The sequence below is a fragment of the Cicer arietinum genome, chromosome 2 (assembly GCF_000331145.2).
Source record: "Cicer arietinum cultivar CDC Frontier isolate Library 1 chromosome 2, Cicar.CDCFrontier_v2.0, whole genome shotgun sequence".
Taxonomy (NCBI): domain Eukaryota; kingdom Viridiplantae; phylum Streptophyta; class Magnoliopsida; order Fabales; family Fabaceae; genus Cicer; species Cicer arietinum.
Window position 1 is genome coordinate 1,522,925 of NC_021161.2, and position 19,147 is coordinate 1,542,071.

Below are 19,147 nucleotides of genomic sequence, written 5' to 3' on the forward strand. Positions count from 1 at the left end.
AGATAACAATCATGGTCCCTAATTCAAACTACCATGATATAAGACTAGTTCTCAAGGAAGTTGATGATATTTTGTTTTCATATAGAAACGATTTGTTAAATAAAACTTTTTATCACTTAATTATCACATTTGTTACAATTTTAGTCAATACCTAAATTTTAGACCCATAAAATGAATATTTTTGGCCTAAATATAGCGTTTTATTGTTTCCGACTATAAATTTAAAGAGAAACTTCTAGGATTAAAAACCACAATTTAAAAGTTAAAAATAACTATTTTGGATTAAAAAATTTACAACATATATGATAATTAAAGGACTAAAAAAATTTATTTTAAAATAACAAGACAATTTTGGAAATATAAGATAAAATAAAGGGATAAAAAATGCATTAAAGTATTTATTTACATCCATGATAATATATTCCCTCCAACAATTTCCCCTATAGAAGTAGAGTTCATAGTTGTTGTACCATGTACATGTGAAGCTGTATGGCCCAATTGTATTTGTTTAGTTAGTTAAGTTTCTATTAGTTAGTTAGTTGCTACTTAAAAGATTGATAATGTGTATATGACTTGTAGTAATAAATTCAAATCAATAGAATATAGAAGCATTCTTCTTAATTTTTGTCCTAACAAAAGCATGATATATGTTTGAAATAAACCTATAATTAATAACCATCCATATCTCATTAATCTAAAAATCAATCCAATCTCAATAAATTATATTGATATTTTTTTCTATATACAAATTCAAATACAATTAAGAAATTCAAACATATTTTCTGCAAAATCAAACACAAAACCTTCAACTCCATATCCATCATGATATTTACAACTAAAAAATGACAAATGTCGATATTATTAAACTAAAATTTTAAATATCATGTATCTCGATTTCAAACTTAAAACTTCGCAATTGTTTAGATATTTCTTAATCATTTCAAATAAATAAAAAGAAAATGAAAAAAGAACTGCATGTTTATGTCATTACTTCAATCAACTTTTCCCGACCCAGATCTATTAATGGCATGATGTTATATTACTTCAACTATTTCCTTAATTATTTGAAGTAATAACAATAAATTTAATTAATAATATCCTAATGAAAACAACTGTAAAGGCCACTAGCCTACTACTGTTTATCCATTTTACAAAGTATGGAAAGTAGAGTCAGAATTGCCATATAAAAAGTTGCTATATATAATCAAGGATTAAATAAAATTTTAAAAAATTTATTTTTTAGTTTAAGTACTAAAATTTATATTTTAAAATTTCTACAAAATTATTCAGTAAATAATTTTAGTTCTTGTTAAAATAAAATATATTTAATTTAAATTTTTGAATGATTATTTTCAAACATATTTAAAGCATAATAAAAAGCTCTTTCATAATTATATATTTTTTTAACTTCGAATGATAAAATATGATTTTTTTTAAACTCTATAAACTCAAGAAAAATAAAAGTTAACAAAAATATAGAATAAACGGCATAAATCTAGAAATCGAGTTTTGATATTATATTTTTATGTAGAAATTTTTTATAATATTATAAATATAGTTTCAAAAATATATGTCAACATAGACTAAAAATCCTTAATATAATCTCCATCTCCCCTGTTTATATTATTGTAGAAAAATCACTATTCATTTTTTTTATAAAAGATTTCGTAGATTTCAGTGAATCATGTGTTCAAAAGTTGGTCCAGATACATATGAGTAATTATTATTAAAAAATCAACCACTTAAAATTTAAATCAAATATTTGTAACAAAAAAAATCTTTATAAAAAAAACTCCTAAAAGACTATGGCCTATTCACTTTAAAGTCAAAAATGGAAGAAATAAACAAGACTAGAGACCTCATCAAGAAAAAGTCTTGGTGATTATGGGAGGACCAGAGAGCCCAACATTTGTAGCTATACCAACACAATCACTGCCTAAGGACATCGACTGTGACCTATTCATTTTAAGACCAAATTTAGAAAAAAACTATTTTTGAAGTAATTATTTTAAGTAATGTTTTAAAAACTAACTTCAACGTCGACTCGTTAAGGTCAATTAGTAACGTCGACTCGTTAAGGTCAATTAGTCACAGAGTCATTTGATTGAATCCTAAAGTCATAGATTGAACTGCATGATTGAATCAATTTTAATCGGATGATTTGATCTTAAAACCCGACCTATATAAAAGAATGAATAGGTATGAAATAGAATTGAGCCAAATGATTCGGTTGCTAAAAAAATTTATTACACCTAAAAAAAAATTATTTACAATTCACCATTAGTAGAACATTAGTGAAATCAAGGATCATACCATGACAAGTTTATATATAATATTTTTGTTGAGTCGGTGATACTTTGCCTCTTTATTCTATAATATAACTCATAAGTTATTTTATTTTATTTTATTTTTTATGTAGAATTACTAATTTATTTTTTAGCAACTTCCAATTTATAACTGTTTCAAAGCTCCATTTGCTAATCTTCATCAATTAATTTGAAATACTTTGTTGTTCATTGGAAGCTATACATTTGAATCACTTGGATTTACTTTTATTATAATGTTACACAAAACACACATTAATTTATTTGCTAGATGTTAATTTTTTTTAAAAAAAAACATGAAATAATAGTGTTGGAAAACAAGAAGAAAATCAAGAGAGAATCATTTTTACATAACCCCAATTTATTAATAAGAGCAACTAGAACACGAGATATAAGATTATTTCTTGCTAGTCCTCATGTCTTAAAAGCCTGATAAAATATAAATTTAATAAACTATGATCTAACGTAATCAAATGAGACATTCAATCAGATAAAAAAACATAATTAGATGAGAAATCAATAACATGGAAAATAATAAAGATGAAATAAATTGAACAAAAAAAAAAAGAAGAACAATTACTCCATGGTCGGCGCCTCCTTCTCTTTTTCTCCTCCCTTCAAGAATTATATCACTAAGCAATGATAAAGAAAAATCATTTTTTGAGAAATTGAGATGTTTTAATATTAAATTTATAGTTTTTCAGAAATTATATAAAAATAATCTTCATAAAAAATACTCATTATTTGCACAATACTTGAATATTGAATTCTTGTTGAATTTATCAAGAATATACAAGCATGAGAACAAGAAATGTGATATATTAACGTGCTAAAATAAAGCAACAAGATAAATGAAAGAAATATAAAATATAGACATGAAGAGATAAAATTATGAGAAAAATGTAGCAACAAGATGTTTTTCAAAATTTCCGTTTTTCATCCAATTATGTTAACATTTTTCAAACACATTCATGTTTATGTTATATTGCTCAAAAAAAAAAAACATTTTTTTACCATCTTAGTAAAAAAATTATCTCATATTTTTATAATCGTAGTTTGGATCAATCAGAAAACGATCTAATTTAAATCACTTTTAATTTAATTAAATTGTTATTTTTAAGAAATCATCTCATCCGAACTACAATAATATGAATCTTTTAGATCAAATGACTTTTTACTTTAAAATTGATCTAAACCATTCTAAAAATACCCTCAACAATCATATTCTAACGCAAGTTCTTGATACACAAAATTTTAGGAGTATTGAAAACATCAAATCTCAAGTTCAATCAAGTCTCAAGTTCAATTAAGGTTTTTCAATCTAACAATTGGATCTTAGAATATTATACTAAATAGTCATTCACGCATATTAATATTTTTACAAGTTTAACATGCATGGTTTTATATACAATTGTGAATATTTATTTATATTTTCAAAATACAAATTATATGTTGCTTATCAAAGTGATGTAAAAGTGCATCAAATGTATTATTTGTAATAGGTAAACATTTTATTTTTATTACTAATTAAGCTCCTAGAAATTGTAGTCTCAGTCAAATGTGTGGTTCCACCATTAAAACAAACATTAATTGGCTAAATATGATTTCCCAATTCTAGAGTAAAAACTAATAAAATCTAATGTTAAAAAAATTATGAAAATTTGATCTCTCCAATTGATTGTGCATGTGTGTTTTGTAATTATTTATAATATTAATAGTTTTAGTATATAGATGACATGTAATTCAATTATTGATTTAATTTTGATAATACCAAAATATGTTAATTTTTTAAAATATCGTAGAAATTTAATCCAAAATAAATTATCAATTTAATCCAAAAAAAGTTTCAAAAGTATAATATACTTTATAATAATGAAATTTATGTTTTATGAGGATGTATATATAAATTAACTTTTTTTTTGACTAACTATTAAATTAAGTTAGACAATAGTATACAATTCGGTTATTTAGTCTTCAAATTATAAGACACAAGATGTGAATTATTGAAAAGTTGAACGATCAACAAAGAGTCAACTATATCAAGAAGTGAAACCATTTTTTAGAGTGGACGATGTCAAAAGCATACATAACAACATAAAGCCCAACATGAAACAATGTAGTAACTGTGACACTCTAAACCCAAAATAATATATATATATATATATATATATATATATATATATATATATACACCGTATTTTTATAAAAATTTGCAACGAAAAATAAAAACTCTAAGGAAAAATAAATTTTTATGAGTTATTTAGAATATCATATTTCTCAAAATATAAATGGAACAATTCAGATTTTTTTTCCTCCTATAGAACAGTGCAATTTAAATAAATTTGATTTGACTATAATTTCTTAATTTAATTCCAAAAACTTACTAGTACTTATAAGGTTTTCATACAAAAAATTATTTCTAATTAAATAAGTAAAATAAATACAACGTATAACTCTCATCCCCGTTATCATCTACCAGAATGATACTTCTCCCAAACTTGAACTTCAAGACTCATTAACATGTTATTACTACGATTTCAGAAACGCAATGTCAAGCCAGTCAAACACAAACAACGAAGGAGGTGAATTTCGAAATCATGTTGATAGTATAATATAAATAAGAAGAACATGCAAATAACTATAATAAATCATATCATAACACATAATGTCATTATAAATATAATATCAAAGTCAATCAAGTAAAATCTTTATCTCATTATAATATGAATTATATCATCCAAGAGAAACTATTATCACTTTTGAAACACATTAATCATAATAAAACAATCATAAGAAAACACAATGTTATTCATGAACTTAGACTCTACTTCACAATTTGGTATCATTCTAACTCTAAAATACTTGGTAAGGAGGCTTGATACTATGTCACTGCGCAAGTGAGCAGACAATTCAAATTGACTCTATCTTCATAGATCTCCTTAACTCAACTCGAGACACATATACGTGACAATCAAGGTAAATGTGTGTTGCATGGTAGCTCCCAACATTTGGAGTACTACCTCCAAGTCACCTAGGAATTCCCCACCCTAATACCTTTAAGGTCTAACAATCTTGCATTAAGGCTCAACAGTAGACCGCCACGATCAGACTCATTCAACTGTATTTCCTCAACATCACTAAGCTTGTCAAACTCTACCTATATTATGACAAAATAATCTTCACTTCAAGGAAATAACATCTAGTTCTTCCCCCGTTGGCCTATGATACTCTATTAATACCATCATCTAAAGCACAAGTTGAAATCACCACTATTTCATCAACTATGGGATTACTTCAATATACTCATCGTAAATTTATAACATCACTATCATTAATCATACATCATCACATACACTTATCACAATGCATTCATCTTGTATTATCACATTACATAAACTTATATCATACAATACAATAATCTTTTATTATCACATCACATAAACTTTTCTAATCAAATATGTGCACAAAATTCATTCGACACTCAATATCACAATAATGTTAAATATCACACATTTAACGAAATTAAATCAATCAACACCTTAATAAATATCTTTATTCCATATTTTAATCTCAAAATTTTAATATTTGCACATTAAATAATTTATTCCTCAAAGGATCACTATCGTACGTAGCGAGTCTCGAATGAATTATTGGGTAATACGATTTTTTCGTTCATCTCACAATATATTATACTCATGAATTCTAAAGTTCTCAGATCCTTTATCTTATTTTGACGCTTTCACACGACAAGCAAAAAAATATTTGTTCTTTGACTCATTTATCTTCAATCAATCTAACCCAACAGTTTATGGATAAACATCAAAAATAAATTATAAGAATACACTCTAAAAGAGTCAATTTAGAAATTGAGTCAACTAAAGTTACCCTAAATCGGAAATAATCAATGAATAATATAGTCATTGTTCACACGGTCGTTTTGGCGTTGGTTTCACTCAAATCGGACTTACGAAATTAAAATGATTAAAAATATAAGAAAATGTTTTTAATTGGCTAACAAAATAAGTAAAACAATATACATAAATTTAGACGAAAACAGAGAAAATTTTCTGTGATAGTTATATCGATTATCGATATCAATTTTCTTTCTTTTTTATCTAGGCGTGCCGATGTCGCCCGTCGTCTTATGTTGTGTCCAACTCCTTTCTCTTTTATTGTATTTTTATTTCTTTTCCTTTTAAAATAATTATTTTTTGTTATTATTATTTAATTAGATTTTACTCTTGCATATGTGTTTAATCTATAAAACACAATTTCATTAATAAAACATTACTAATATTTCAAAATTGATATTTTATATAATAAAGTAATTAAAGTAATTAATCTTTACAAAAAATTAATAACCAAAAATCTGGTATTCAAAATAATAACTATAATTGTAACTATAATATTTTTCAAATAATCACGTAAAGATAATATTATCTTTATAGAATAGTCAAAACGATACAATAAACAAATATAACATCAACAATTTATATTAACTACTAAATCACAATAAATATAAATAAAATTACCACATCATAGAAAGTATATAAGAATAAAGTTAATAACAGTATTATTAATATCTCAAGATAATTATTTACAAAATAAATAACTAAAAATAGAAAATAGTTTAAAATAATTGAAATATAACTATTTACACATTTAACATCAGTCAAATGCACATGAAAATATCACATTAATTACGTACACGCATATACACGTGCAATCGCTTAAAAAATCTTATTCGTTAAAATATTCACTAAATACTATTATTTTACAAAATTAAATAATAAAATATAATATTTGTTATTTAATCACAAAATTTATCAAGATATGTTCTAAAATAATTTTAACATGAAATTAATTATTTAAAATTATATTTTATTAATAAAATAGTTTATTATAAAATTTTAGAGTGAGGATTGAACTCGTGACTTCCTTATCACTCCACTCTCTAACTTTCTCACCTTAATCTCCAAGCCAACTTTATTTCCCCTGTTATTCAAAGTTAATTGCTCAAGTGTAAACCAAATAATCTGGATAATGTGAATCACATTAGAGAGGATGATATTTCCCACTTGAGAACTCCAACTTTTATTACATACATAAAGAATCGAAGAGATGGAAAAAAAGTTAATCATAATACGCAAAACATAAGACAATCAATTCTACAATTGAGTGACAAAAACACAAGCAAAGAAAATATGATAAGTGGTTTCATAATAATAATTTTGAGGGATAAACTACAACACTTGAGATCTTTTTACCTCAATTAAGCTTCAGGCATGTAGGAATTAGGATGAAGTGTCTTGTAAGCATCTTTAAAAGATAAAATTCTAGAATAGGTGAGACTTCAAACTAGTTGGTCATCGCAATCCATTAAAAGAGTAATAATATGATGCATCTTAGTACTATTAGAAAATGAGTGAACAAAACAAGCAGAAATATCCTACGAGTGATTGGCTAATAACTATACTACAACAAATTATAGGTAATGCACAAGACCAAGGGAAGACTTACGAAGAAACTACCAAATACCTGACCAAATTGAGGACTTTACGAAGTATGTACCTAAGAACATCTTCAATGGTGAACTCACATGTTCATTAGGCATGGTCCACTACTAACAAATCATTTATTTATTATTATTCATAAATTAATAATAAAAAAGGTAACCGTATCAAAGTACCCTTGAGAACGGTGATGACAACTTAGCACATCTCCAACAGTGAACTCACCAAAAACTGAAGGTTACATAATTACACCTTACGGACGAACTCATTTTGACTACCGTTGGAGATGCTGTAACATATTTTCACGAAGAAAACGAGTCTTACAAGTAAAGCCCTCTATTGATGTGAGAAAAACATGTCCTTAAAAACCTTAAACAAGATAGCAGAATTAATAGCACACAATAAACAATTACATAAAAGGCCAACTGTTATGTACATAAGACTTACTTAGCTCTACTTATTTGTGGTATGACTTGCCATTCAAAAAGGATTGCGTCATCTTTGGTTAAAAAGTGATCCTCAATTACATAATATATAGGTGGAGGAATTGTTTGTATTGACTAAAATAATGTGTTTCACTATAGCACATAGGCATTGATCTTCTGTTTCTCGAGCTGTCTCTCGAGATAAATAGAAAGCTTATATTGATTTTTATTTGCAAGATTATATTTTATATATAGTTTTAGATAATATATATTTTTAATCTTGATAACATTTTAATATTTATTTTTTAGTTTTATAAAAAAATTCTTAACTTTTTAGGCTTTTAAAAAATTATTTTTTATTTTTGTTCCCTGTTTTTAAAATTAATTTGTTTGTATATTCTAATTCTTCAATGAGTTTTTTTTAGTCATGTTAAGAACATATAAGCACCTTCATTATAAAATATTTGAATTTTTTAACAAAATATGAATTAAATATGAAGTTTTAAGTTTTTGGTGTTTAAAAATTTATATTTAATTTATATTTACTTAAATAATTCTAAATTTTTGTGTGGTGATTATTATAAATATTATAAATATATCTATAAAAAATAATTCAAAAATTATAAAGTTAGATATGAATTGACTTAAAAGTAGAAACAAAAAATAAAAACGAGAATTTTTAAATACTAAAAGTAAAGAAATTTTTTATAGAAACTAAAAACAAAATGTTAAAATTTTAAATGGACTAATAATTTATTTAAACCATATTTTTATTCTATTTAATTTTCCTATTTTTACTTGATCTTCCTTACTTAATTTACATCATATGAAACAAGAGTAGAAAAAAGTTCTATATAATTTTAATTCTATTTTTTCTCATAATGGTACTAATTAAAAATTATCTCATTATTTACTCTATTTCCCCATAGACTTTTCTTCATTCCACTTTCTTCTACCAACAAAAGAGAGTGCAAAACAGATTATTTTTTACCAACTACCTTTTTTAACAAAATAATTTGAAATAAACATCCACTTAATGCTTAATGTTACTGTTTTCTCCAATGCTATTTAAAGGGACATTTCAAAAAGTTTATTTTAATTTCTCTCATTACATAAGAATTGCCCTTAATAATTGAGGTACATTTTTGAGTAATAATTGCGGCATAATTAGAAAAAATAAGTGCACCCAATTAATTGTTTTTAATTTTTTTAATGAATTTTTTAAAATTAATTTAATAACTTACTCCTTTAATTTGAAATTAAAGTCATATAATTAGTGAATTCACATGTCAAACAATTAGTGATCATTCGAAATCGAATAGTCATAAAAAAAATTTAATTTTAATTTTTGTTTTATAATTTAAATTATTTAGTTTTAATCTAACGATCATCCACGTCTGAGTGTGTAAATGCAGATATATATCTCTAAGTGCATAACCTCATGGTTAACAATTTCACACCCCATCACATCACTGATTTAGTAAATCGATTGTTGTGATTGAAGATATCGATTGTTCGCTCCATCTTACTAGTCAGAGGAAGACCGATTTGGAGAATGGTAAAGAGGAGAATAATGAAAAAAATGAGATGAACCCTATTGTTGCTTCTTTGCATGAACATGTTTCAAATGAAGCAAATAAAAATAAAATGAGTCACGTAACACTTTCTGGATTGTTGAATTTTATTGATGGAATTATTTGGTCATCTAGTACAGGTGAGAGATTAATTATATTTACTACTAATTATGTTGATAAACTTGATCATGCTTTGATTAGGAGAGGTCGAATGGATTTGCATATTGAATTGTCTTATTGTGGTTTTGAGGGTTTTAAAATGTTGGCTATGAATTATTTGAGTGTCGAATCACATCGATTGTTCGATACGATTCGATGTTTGTAGATTAATATTGCGCCGGCCGATATTGCGGAAAACTTGATGCCTAAGGTAGCTGGTGAAGATGTTGAGACTTCATTGAAGAGGTTGATTCAAGAACTTAGAAGTTCTAAGGAAGAACAAAAGATGAAGGGTGAGAAAGATGAAGTGTCTTAGGTTGTGATAAATTGGAGTTTGAGGTTGGTTATTTTACATTAGTTTGGTTTGAAACATTGTTATGCTTTGATAATTGAAAGTCTTAGACTATGTTAAATTGTTGTTTGGTGTTGGTTATTTTACATTAGAGTCTTAATTAAACATTAGTATGAATATGTTTCTATAATTATAGTTATTTTAATATGCTAGCTTGGTTTGATACATTGTTATGCTGAATTACAAATTCAACATTAGCACTGCAGGGTATTAAAACAGAGTAGATTGAAAATTTTAGTATTAACATATGGTCAAAAGTGTTGAATTAATATAAATAATTTTAGTTGTTAGTGCAAGTGTTATCTGGTATTATCAAAATTATGTTTTTCTAAGTGGGATATTAGCAATTTAGGATATTATTCTGCAAGTATTAGAAGAATCAATAGTTTTTTAATTAGTTTAAAAATATTTGTTATGTGAACTTTTATGCATGGCATTAAAATTAAAATTAAGTATATTTCTTTGAGGAATATGTATGCACATCTATCCTCAAGTACTCTTCTAAACAAGTGATACTTTAGGTTATTTTATACAAAAGTATATAATATTCATATTAATTGGCTTTAGCATGAGAAAGAAAATTTTAAAAAATGACACATAAAGTAGCATCATTTTTTTATAATAAATAGAAAAGCCAGGTCTGATTTCATCTTATCTAGTAACCTTTTCAACTTTTCTAAGGACCAACGCAACATTAAAATGGTGTAATATAAAGAAAAGATGATTCATGATACCTACCCCAAATAACTTAATATATATGTTGCACTTTATTTTTATTTTTATTTATTTATTGAGTAGAAGTTGCATTTTCTTATTTAATTAATTAAGAGCCCTATGTTTGATTTTTTTTAAACAATCAAAAAATGATTTTAAAAATATAAAATTAATTTTGATATGTTTAGTTACTTTTAAGTAGAATTAATTTTATTACTAAATTTAACTTTAATTTAAAATTAAAATTTTTAATTTTTACATATATTTATTAAATATAAATAATTTTATATTCAATTTATTTTAAATAAAATTAATTAATTTAAAATTATATTTTTATCAATTAAATAAAATTAATTTATTTAAAATCAATTTTATCGCGCATAATCGATCATACGCTAAGAAATTCTCGAGTCGGTGTTGTGATGACAATTTAGAACACATCAACCAAAGAAAAAGAAATTGGCTTCTACTTTTTTTGCCGACAACATTTAAGATAATGACAAAAATACCAATCAACTTTATTTATAATAACCACATAACATTATTCATGACACAAAAGATAAATAAAAAAATTTCTTAAATAGACGCGTGAACATTATCAATATCTTCACCTTTATATATAAGACAAAGTTAGAAAAACCATTTCTAAATCCAAACAATATATATGCAATAGAAAGAGCAAAAAAAAATAGTAGAAGTGAGAGAAAAAAAATAAAAATGAAACAAGGTGACATGTTTACTCAAATAGGATCCATAATTGCATCTTTAATGTTTATTTGGGCTATTTTTCAACAATATTTTCCATATCAAATTAGGAACCAAATTGAGAAATATCCTCAAAGATTAGTTACTTTTATCTACCCTTATATCCAAATCACATTTCATGAATTCACTGGTGAAAGACTCATGAGAAGTGAAGCTTATTCATCCATAGAAAATTTTCTTAGCTCCAAAGCTTCTACACAAGCAAAGAAACTCAAAGGTGACATAGGTAAGAATAATCAATCACTTGTTCTTAGCATGGATGATCGTGAAGAAATATGTGATGAATTCAATGGTGTAAAACTTTGGTGGGCTAGTGGCAAAAATGTAACAAAATCTCAAACATTTCCAATCCATGCCAACATGGATGAAAAAAGGTACTACAAACTCACTTTTCATAAACACAATAGAGATTTAGTTTTAGGTACATATCTTAATTATGTATTAAAAGAAGGTAAGGAAATTAAAATAAAAAATAGGCAAAGGAAACTTTATACTAATAGTGGGTCTTATTGGAGCCATGTTGTATTTGAACATCCATCAACATTTGAAACATTAGGTATGGATTTAGAGAAGAAAAAAATGATTATTGATGATCTTATTACATTTAGTAAAAGTGGGGAATTTTATTCAAGAATTGGAAGAGCTTGGAAAAGAGGTTATTTACTATATGGTCCTCCAGGGACTGGAAAATCAACAATGATAGCTTGTATGGCAAATTTATTAGGGTATGATATTTATGATCTTGAATTGACTAATGTGAAGGATAATAATGAATTAAGGAAACTTTTAATTGAGACATCAAGTAAATCTATAATTGTGATTGAAGATATTGATTGTTCACTTGATTTGACTGGTCAAAGGAGGAATAAAAAAAATAAGGAAGAGAAAAAAAATGAAGTGAATGATTTTTCAATGCAAAAAAAAAGTGGAATTGGAATTATGGAAGAAAGAGATGTGAAAAATAATAGTAATGTAACACTTAGTGGATTATTAAATTTTATTGATGGATTATGGTCAGCTTGTGGTGGTGAGAGGCTTATAGTATTCACAACAAATTATGTTGAGAAATTGGATCCAGCTTTGGTTAGAAAAGGTAGAATGGATAAGCATATAGAGTTAACATATTGTGGATTTGAGGCTTTTAAATTGTTGGCTAAGAATTATCTTAATGTTGAGTCACATTATTTGTTTGGTGAAATATGTGAGTTGTTGAAGGAAATTGAGATTACTCCAGCTGATGTTGCTGAGCATTTGATGCCAAAGAATGATTTTGGTGATGTTGAGGTTTATTTGAAAAGTTTGATTCGAGCACTTGAATTGGCTAAAGAAGAAGCTAGGGTGAAATTAGAGGAAGATGCAAAGAATTGTTGAAGCATCCTTCAAGCAAGATTTTCAATGGAATGAATCATTCATTAGCCAAAGAAACTAAAAAGATAGAGATTAGTATCATGCAAGCAATGAGACAGACACAAATACAAATACTAGTACATTTACATTAGTAATAATTTAATAAAATAGAAGTGATTAAATATAATTAATGTGTCGTTGTCTTATTGCTATCAAATACTGACACATTTTGAGTTAGATATGTTAATACTATATAGATTTATACATTAGCTTAATGTCAAATATAATTTATAAAAATGGGTCGCCTAACGTATGTAATCTCATAGTTGTTGATTTAAATCGTCTCACCTTACATTTCAACTTTGTGTTTTGGATTGTTTTACAAAATCAAAATACAAGTCTTTTGACCATTACGGATAAAATTGTGTGAATATGTGAAAAGAAGGTTATCTCAATTTCATAGATGTAAAGATGGAAAGGGATGGAAAATATTAAAGGAAATGGAGAAAACAGCCACAATATTCACTCATCTTGTCAATTATAACCTTAGAAAATTACAACTAATCTAAATAGTGCCTAATTGATGACCTAACTTCAAATTCAACAAAGCTATGCTGAAAAGATCGAATATAGTTTGAGTTGATCATTTTGCAAACTTATTTTATATTCTATTGTATACACAAGCATGCACTTATTTCATAGCATATTGCACCAAATGGTGAACTATGAAAATGAGTATTGAAAAGTTGGAGTAAAATGGAAGGTACGTAACAATATTTGAAAAGCAGAACAGAAAAGCAGATTATATATTGAATGAATATGAGTGGAAATATTTTTATGCATAAGCATTGAAACTCGTAGACATTCAAATGTTGAAAAATAAAATGTTGTAAGTTTTAACTTGCCTCAGAGCATATCAAATATCTTCAAATTAAGAGTAACTCTTATTAAAATTATTTGGATTAATAACTTATTATAAACATTAAATTTTACAAATTTAATTGTTAAATTTTACAAATTTAATTGTTAAATTTTTTTATTATCTTATACATATTAAAAGTTACACAAATTAGATATCAATAGCTATAAGATTGTATAATCAATATTTTGTCTTGTATTTAAAAATAGTTATTAAACTATAATTCTAATAAAAATTACTTTTGGTGTAAGTTGATCTCGACTTATATATATTTTGAAAAATACCTTGTATTATTAAATAGACGAAACTAACAAAGGGCAATCTTCAACTATAAAGGAGTTCGGGTTAGGGAGAAACTCCTATTCCAAACTTGATAAGGAGTTAAATGGGCCTCCTTAGCTGAGATATGGGCCATTGGGCCAATGGAATGGATAATTGGGCCATAGCCCAAATGAGTAAACTTCTAGTTCACATTCAAAATAACACAAACATTACCTGACACGGCCTTAAATTTTTTATTGTTTCATATTTTATTTTATTTTTTATTGTTTTATAGTTTATAGTGGGGTTTAACTAAAACTATATGTTAGTGATATTGTGAAACGAAAATAGAGAGAAAAAAATTATGCATTAAAAGTTTAATTATATTTAAAATTGTTTCATATTTTATTTTATCTTTTATTGTATCATAGTTTATAGTAAGGTTTAATTAAATTATATGTTAATGATATTGTGAATAGAAAATAGACAAAAATAATTATATATTAAAATTTTAATTATATTTAAAAAGACTAAAGTGTTTATATAAAAGGAGAGTGTAGATTTTAGAATAGACAACAAAAGAATATAATTCAATGTTTTTTTGAAAATGAGAGTGCAATTTTTTTTTAATATATACTACTTTTTGTCTCATTTATTATAAGAGAAAAAAATGAAAAAATATCAACAAAACAAATATATTCATGAATTATTTTAATTTTTTTAACTATATATAGTTTTATAAAGAATTATTAAACACCGACTAATATTGAAAAGGAGATGTCCTATAGTTATAGCCATTTACTTGACTATTCAACACCTGTTGTTCCTGGCATATTATGTATGACCTGTCATTCTAATTAACGTGTTTTGAAATAATTCATTAAATTAATTGTTAATATTTAGAAGAATACGTCACATTTCCTAAAAAATAAAGCTATATATTATGATTCAATTGTGAAGTTTTAATGTGAATTTTCTTATAAATATTATAATGTGTATACTTATCTATTAATTAAGAAAATAGTTATATATTATAATGCTTATACCTAATATTCATTAAGAAAAAGAACATTTTATAAAGATGTATCTAGTGGAAATAGATAAAAGAGATAGATAGGAGTTTATGACTTAGCTTATGATATGTTAAGATTAGAATCGACATTTTTTATATATAAATCATATCAAAGATTTTTTTAATAGTTTATTTGATTAAAAATATCAGATTAAGACTACTTAAAATATCATTTAAGTTGGTTTATTTAATTAAATATAAATAAAATTTTTATTATTTTGATTATTAAAATATTAAATTTGATTTTTTATTAATTAATAAATTTATTAATATTTTTTTAATTTAAATATATTGTTCTATATTAATATTTGAAATATTTAAATATATTATTTTTTAAAATAAAATTAAAATACGATGTAATATAATATATAAATATCATAATAGAATTTAAATTTATTATCATATTAACTTATTAGACTATTTATAAAATTCAAATAGTGAGTAATGTAGATTTTCATTAAAAAAATAATGAAATAGACTCTTAGACTTTGTGAAGCTTTGAAAAAAGTTAAACTAAACCTTAAAATTCAGCTTTTTATAGATAATAAATCAGACTTAATCTACCATTTTTAATGTAGGTCATACTCATACTTTGTAAAATCTAGACTTAATCTATTTTCACTCTTAGATATGTCACTAAAGAAACTTATCATGTTTATTAAGAAGATATTTGATCAATTAATCTTTCACACTAATATAACTATATATTAACATTAATTTAAAAAAAGAATTGTGCTAATAATATACATTGATGGGTTAAATGGTCTCACAAGTTGTTGAAATAAAAGGAAAAGTCTAATTGGTCAACGTGATGTTTCTCCTCTTTATGGAAGGAAATGTGAATCATACTGCAGTGAAGTTTCTTGAGGGAGACTGTGGGGTTAAATTAAACACCAGCACATAAATATTTGCACAATTTCTTCTATTTTCCAATTTTCGGCAACTTCACAGCAATTCATATCATGTGGTTAAAGTTGCCTATGGCAAGGACAAAATAAATAATTAAATAAAAAGACCAAGACTTAACACACTATATATACATAGTTCATACAATCTAAAATCAGTATGTTTTGTAGGAAACACATAGTGCAGCAAAACATAAGAGTTTCATTTAGAGTTTAGGGTGTGATGTCGCAGGAGTGATGGAGCCAACTATGATACATAGTTAAATATTTATGATATGAATATCATTATATAGTGGCACCATCCTCTTGTGACATTATATCCTTCAATCTCTAACAATATGGTGGATGTTCTTTAATATAATTGATGTTTTATTTTTCTTTTATATTAATTCCCTTAAAAGTAATATAATAACTATTATCTTTTTAATGAATAGGTTTATTTATTGTTGTTTACACAAAAATTAAGCAAATCAATATTTTTTTATGTTAATAATTTTTTTTCTTCTTTTTTTAGGCATTTTTCTTCTTGTTATGTCTTAGATTATTTATTATGTTTTTCTATTTACAATAAATATTAAAAATATAATTAACACAAAAATAGTTATTGTGATTCTGAACTTTGAAAACAAGTAAGCTATAAATAAATATTAAATTTTAAATATTCTTCATCTCTTCAACCTAATATAATTGGGTAAGTGTTGAATTTTGTAATTTGGGATAATAGACTAATGAAAAATTAATAGACGAATGTTCAATAACATTTTGTTCTCCCCTTTTCTTATTATTTTGATTTTGTTTTTCTACACTTTCAACCATATTGATCTACACAATTTCACATGGTATGAGATTAAATATAATTTTATTTCTATCTAATCTTGTTTATCCTATATTTTCTTTCCTCGATTTCTCCATCGTTTCGTTCCTCTCCTTCATCAGCAACAAAGTGTGATGTAGATGAATGACGCATGTGACATATGAAAATAATTTTATAAAGAAAATATTTAGTCAAAGTCAAAACTGATTAAATCTTAGTTAGCCTTTGACTTAGTATTTGAGTTGGCTTTACTCAATTAAGTTAGTTAGTTTGTTAAAACTTACTAATTGAGTTTATCTTTCATGTAATCATGTATATATACACTTCTATGTAAAACCATTAATTAATGAAATATTTAATTTACAAAACTCTGCATTTTAATTTCTTTAATAATTATCATCTCTTGTAATTCTTAATTGAGAATATTAATTATAGAACTTTTATTTAAACAAAACCATTCTAATGTTTAAATCTTAATTTTCAATTAATTAAAGTCCTCACACAATTAGAGATGACGAAAAATTGAGGATTTAATTGGAGATGTCCCTTTTCTATCTAGTTACGGATTAAATATTATTGGATGTGCTAGTAAAGCTTAAATCATGTTGGAATTTTTCAAGACATAATTTAATGCAACGATTACCACATGAATAAGAATCCAAAATAATATTGGAGAAAATCAACACCAATTAAACAAATATTATTAAAATTATAAATCATACTAGACTAATAATTAATACAAAGAAAAAAAATAAATAAAATGGAACACTTCGTTATAAACCCATGATTTTATTGAGTATAATCATATATTTTTAACAGTAGTTGTCATCTTTCTATGACTGAAGCTCCTGCACTACTTTTTGTTCACAATTTTCCAACAACAAGTAAATTTTACTCATTGAAATGGACTATTTTTTTCTTCTTAATTATAAGTTTATTCAATTCAATCCAAGGCAGACCCAAAAGACAAACAACCAAGCTAGGGTTTTTTATCTAAAAAATTATTACTTTTTCAAAAAAAAAAAAAAACTCAAACTCAAAGTGTAGCCTATTTAATTGCATATTATTAGTGTCAATATAGACTCCAAGCCTATATTTTCATTCTTTTTGATACACTCTCATCAGTTTTATTTGTTACGTGTTACATTTGTTTAGCATTTGGTCAAGTTTAATTAGCCCTCTTTACTTTTGTATAAATATAATTTATCTTTCAAATTTTATTTTCTCTTTAATTTTACTTTATAGTTGATTAATTGAATTGTTTTTATTTTAATTTCTTAGTCTTGTTCGTTTTAATTTTATAGTCTATTTTATTTGAAATATATATATATATATATTTTTTGTAGTATCTGCAATCTTAGATTTAATTTTCATTGTTTTCATTATTTTCATTTTCATTTTTGTAGTATCTGCAATCTTAGATTTAATTCTCAACAAATCTTAAATAATTGACTTTATTGTAAATAAAACTGTAACTGTAAAATGAAATTAATTATGATAAGTTAATAAAAAAAATTATCAAAAAACTCAAAAATAAAATTTAAATTAAAAATATATTAATAATTTTAACCAAATATTATTATTAAAATATAACCTCATTCAATATTGAACCGGACCTGATTAATTTGATTTGCTTCTGCATTTTCCTTCTTATGTTAGGAAAGATGCTTAAGAATTTAGTGAAGAACCATATATATTTGAAGAAATTATATTAAGATTGAAGAAAATGAAGCATAATTACGGTTTTAGGCCCAATTCTACATAAATTTATAAATACAAAAGTTTTTTAACGAATAAATACAAAGTTAGCATCATAATTTTTAACACTTTATTTTAACATATTATCTCCTATTAAAATTTAAACCAGTTAAAAGGAGGATATTAAAATTGTGTTTCTTTTCCCCCCAAAAAATTATGTGGTTGGGTCATTAAATTCTGGTTCAATTGACAATATCAATATAATTAGATTGAGCATCTTGTATTCGAATTCGAGATCTCATAAT

General features: G+C 24.9%; 1 protein-coding gene across 1 annotated transcript; it reads left to right on the forward strand.

Moving 5' to 3' along the window:
• Window positions 1-11,695: 11,695 nt before the first annotated feature.
• LOC101505930 (AAA-ATPase ASD, mitochondrial-like) lies at window positions 11,696-13,407 on the forward strand. Its single transcript, XM_012712629.3, has one exon. It carries the CDS (start codon window positions 11,779-11,781, stop codon window positions 13,195-13,197), a length of 1,419 nt encoding a protein of 472 aa, XP_012568083.1. The 5' UTR covers window positions 11,696-11,778; the 3' UTR covers window positions 13,198-13,407.
• Window positions 13,408-19,147: the final 5,740 nt, after the last annotated feature.

Excerpts from the sequence above, each read along its gene's own strand:
- LOC101505930 (XM_012712629.3), top strand. The coding sequence starts at position 11,779 with ATGAAACAAGGTGACATGTTTACTCAAATAGGATCCATAATTGCATCT.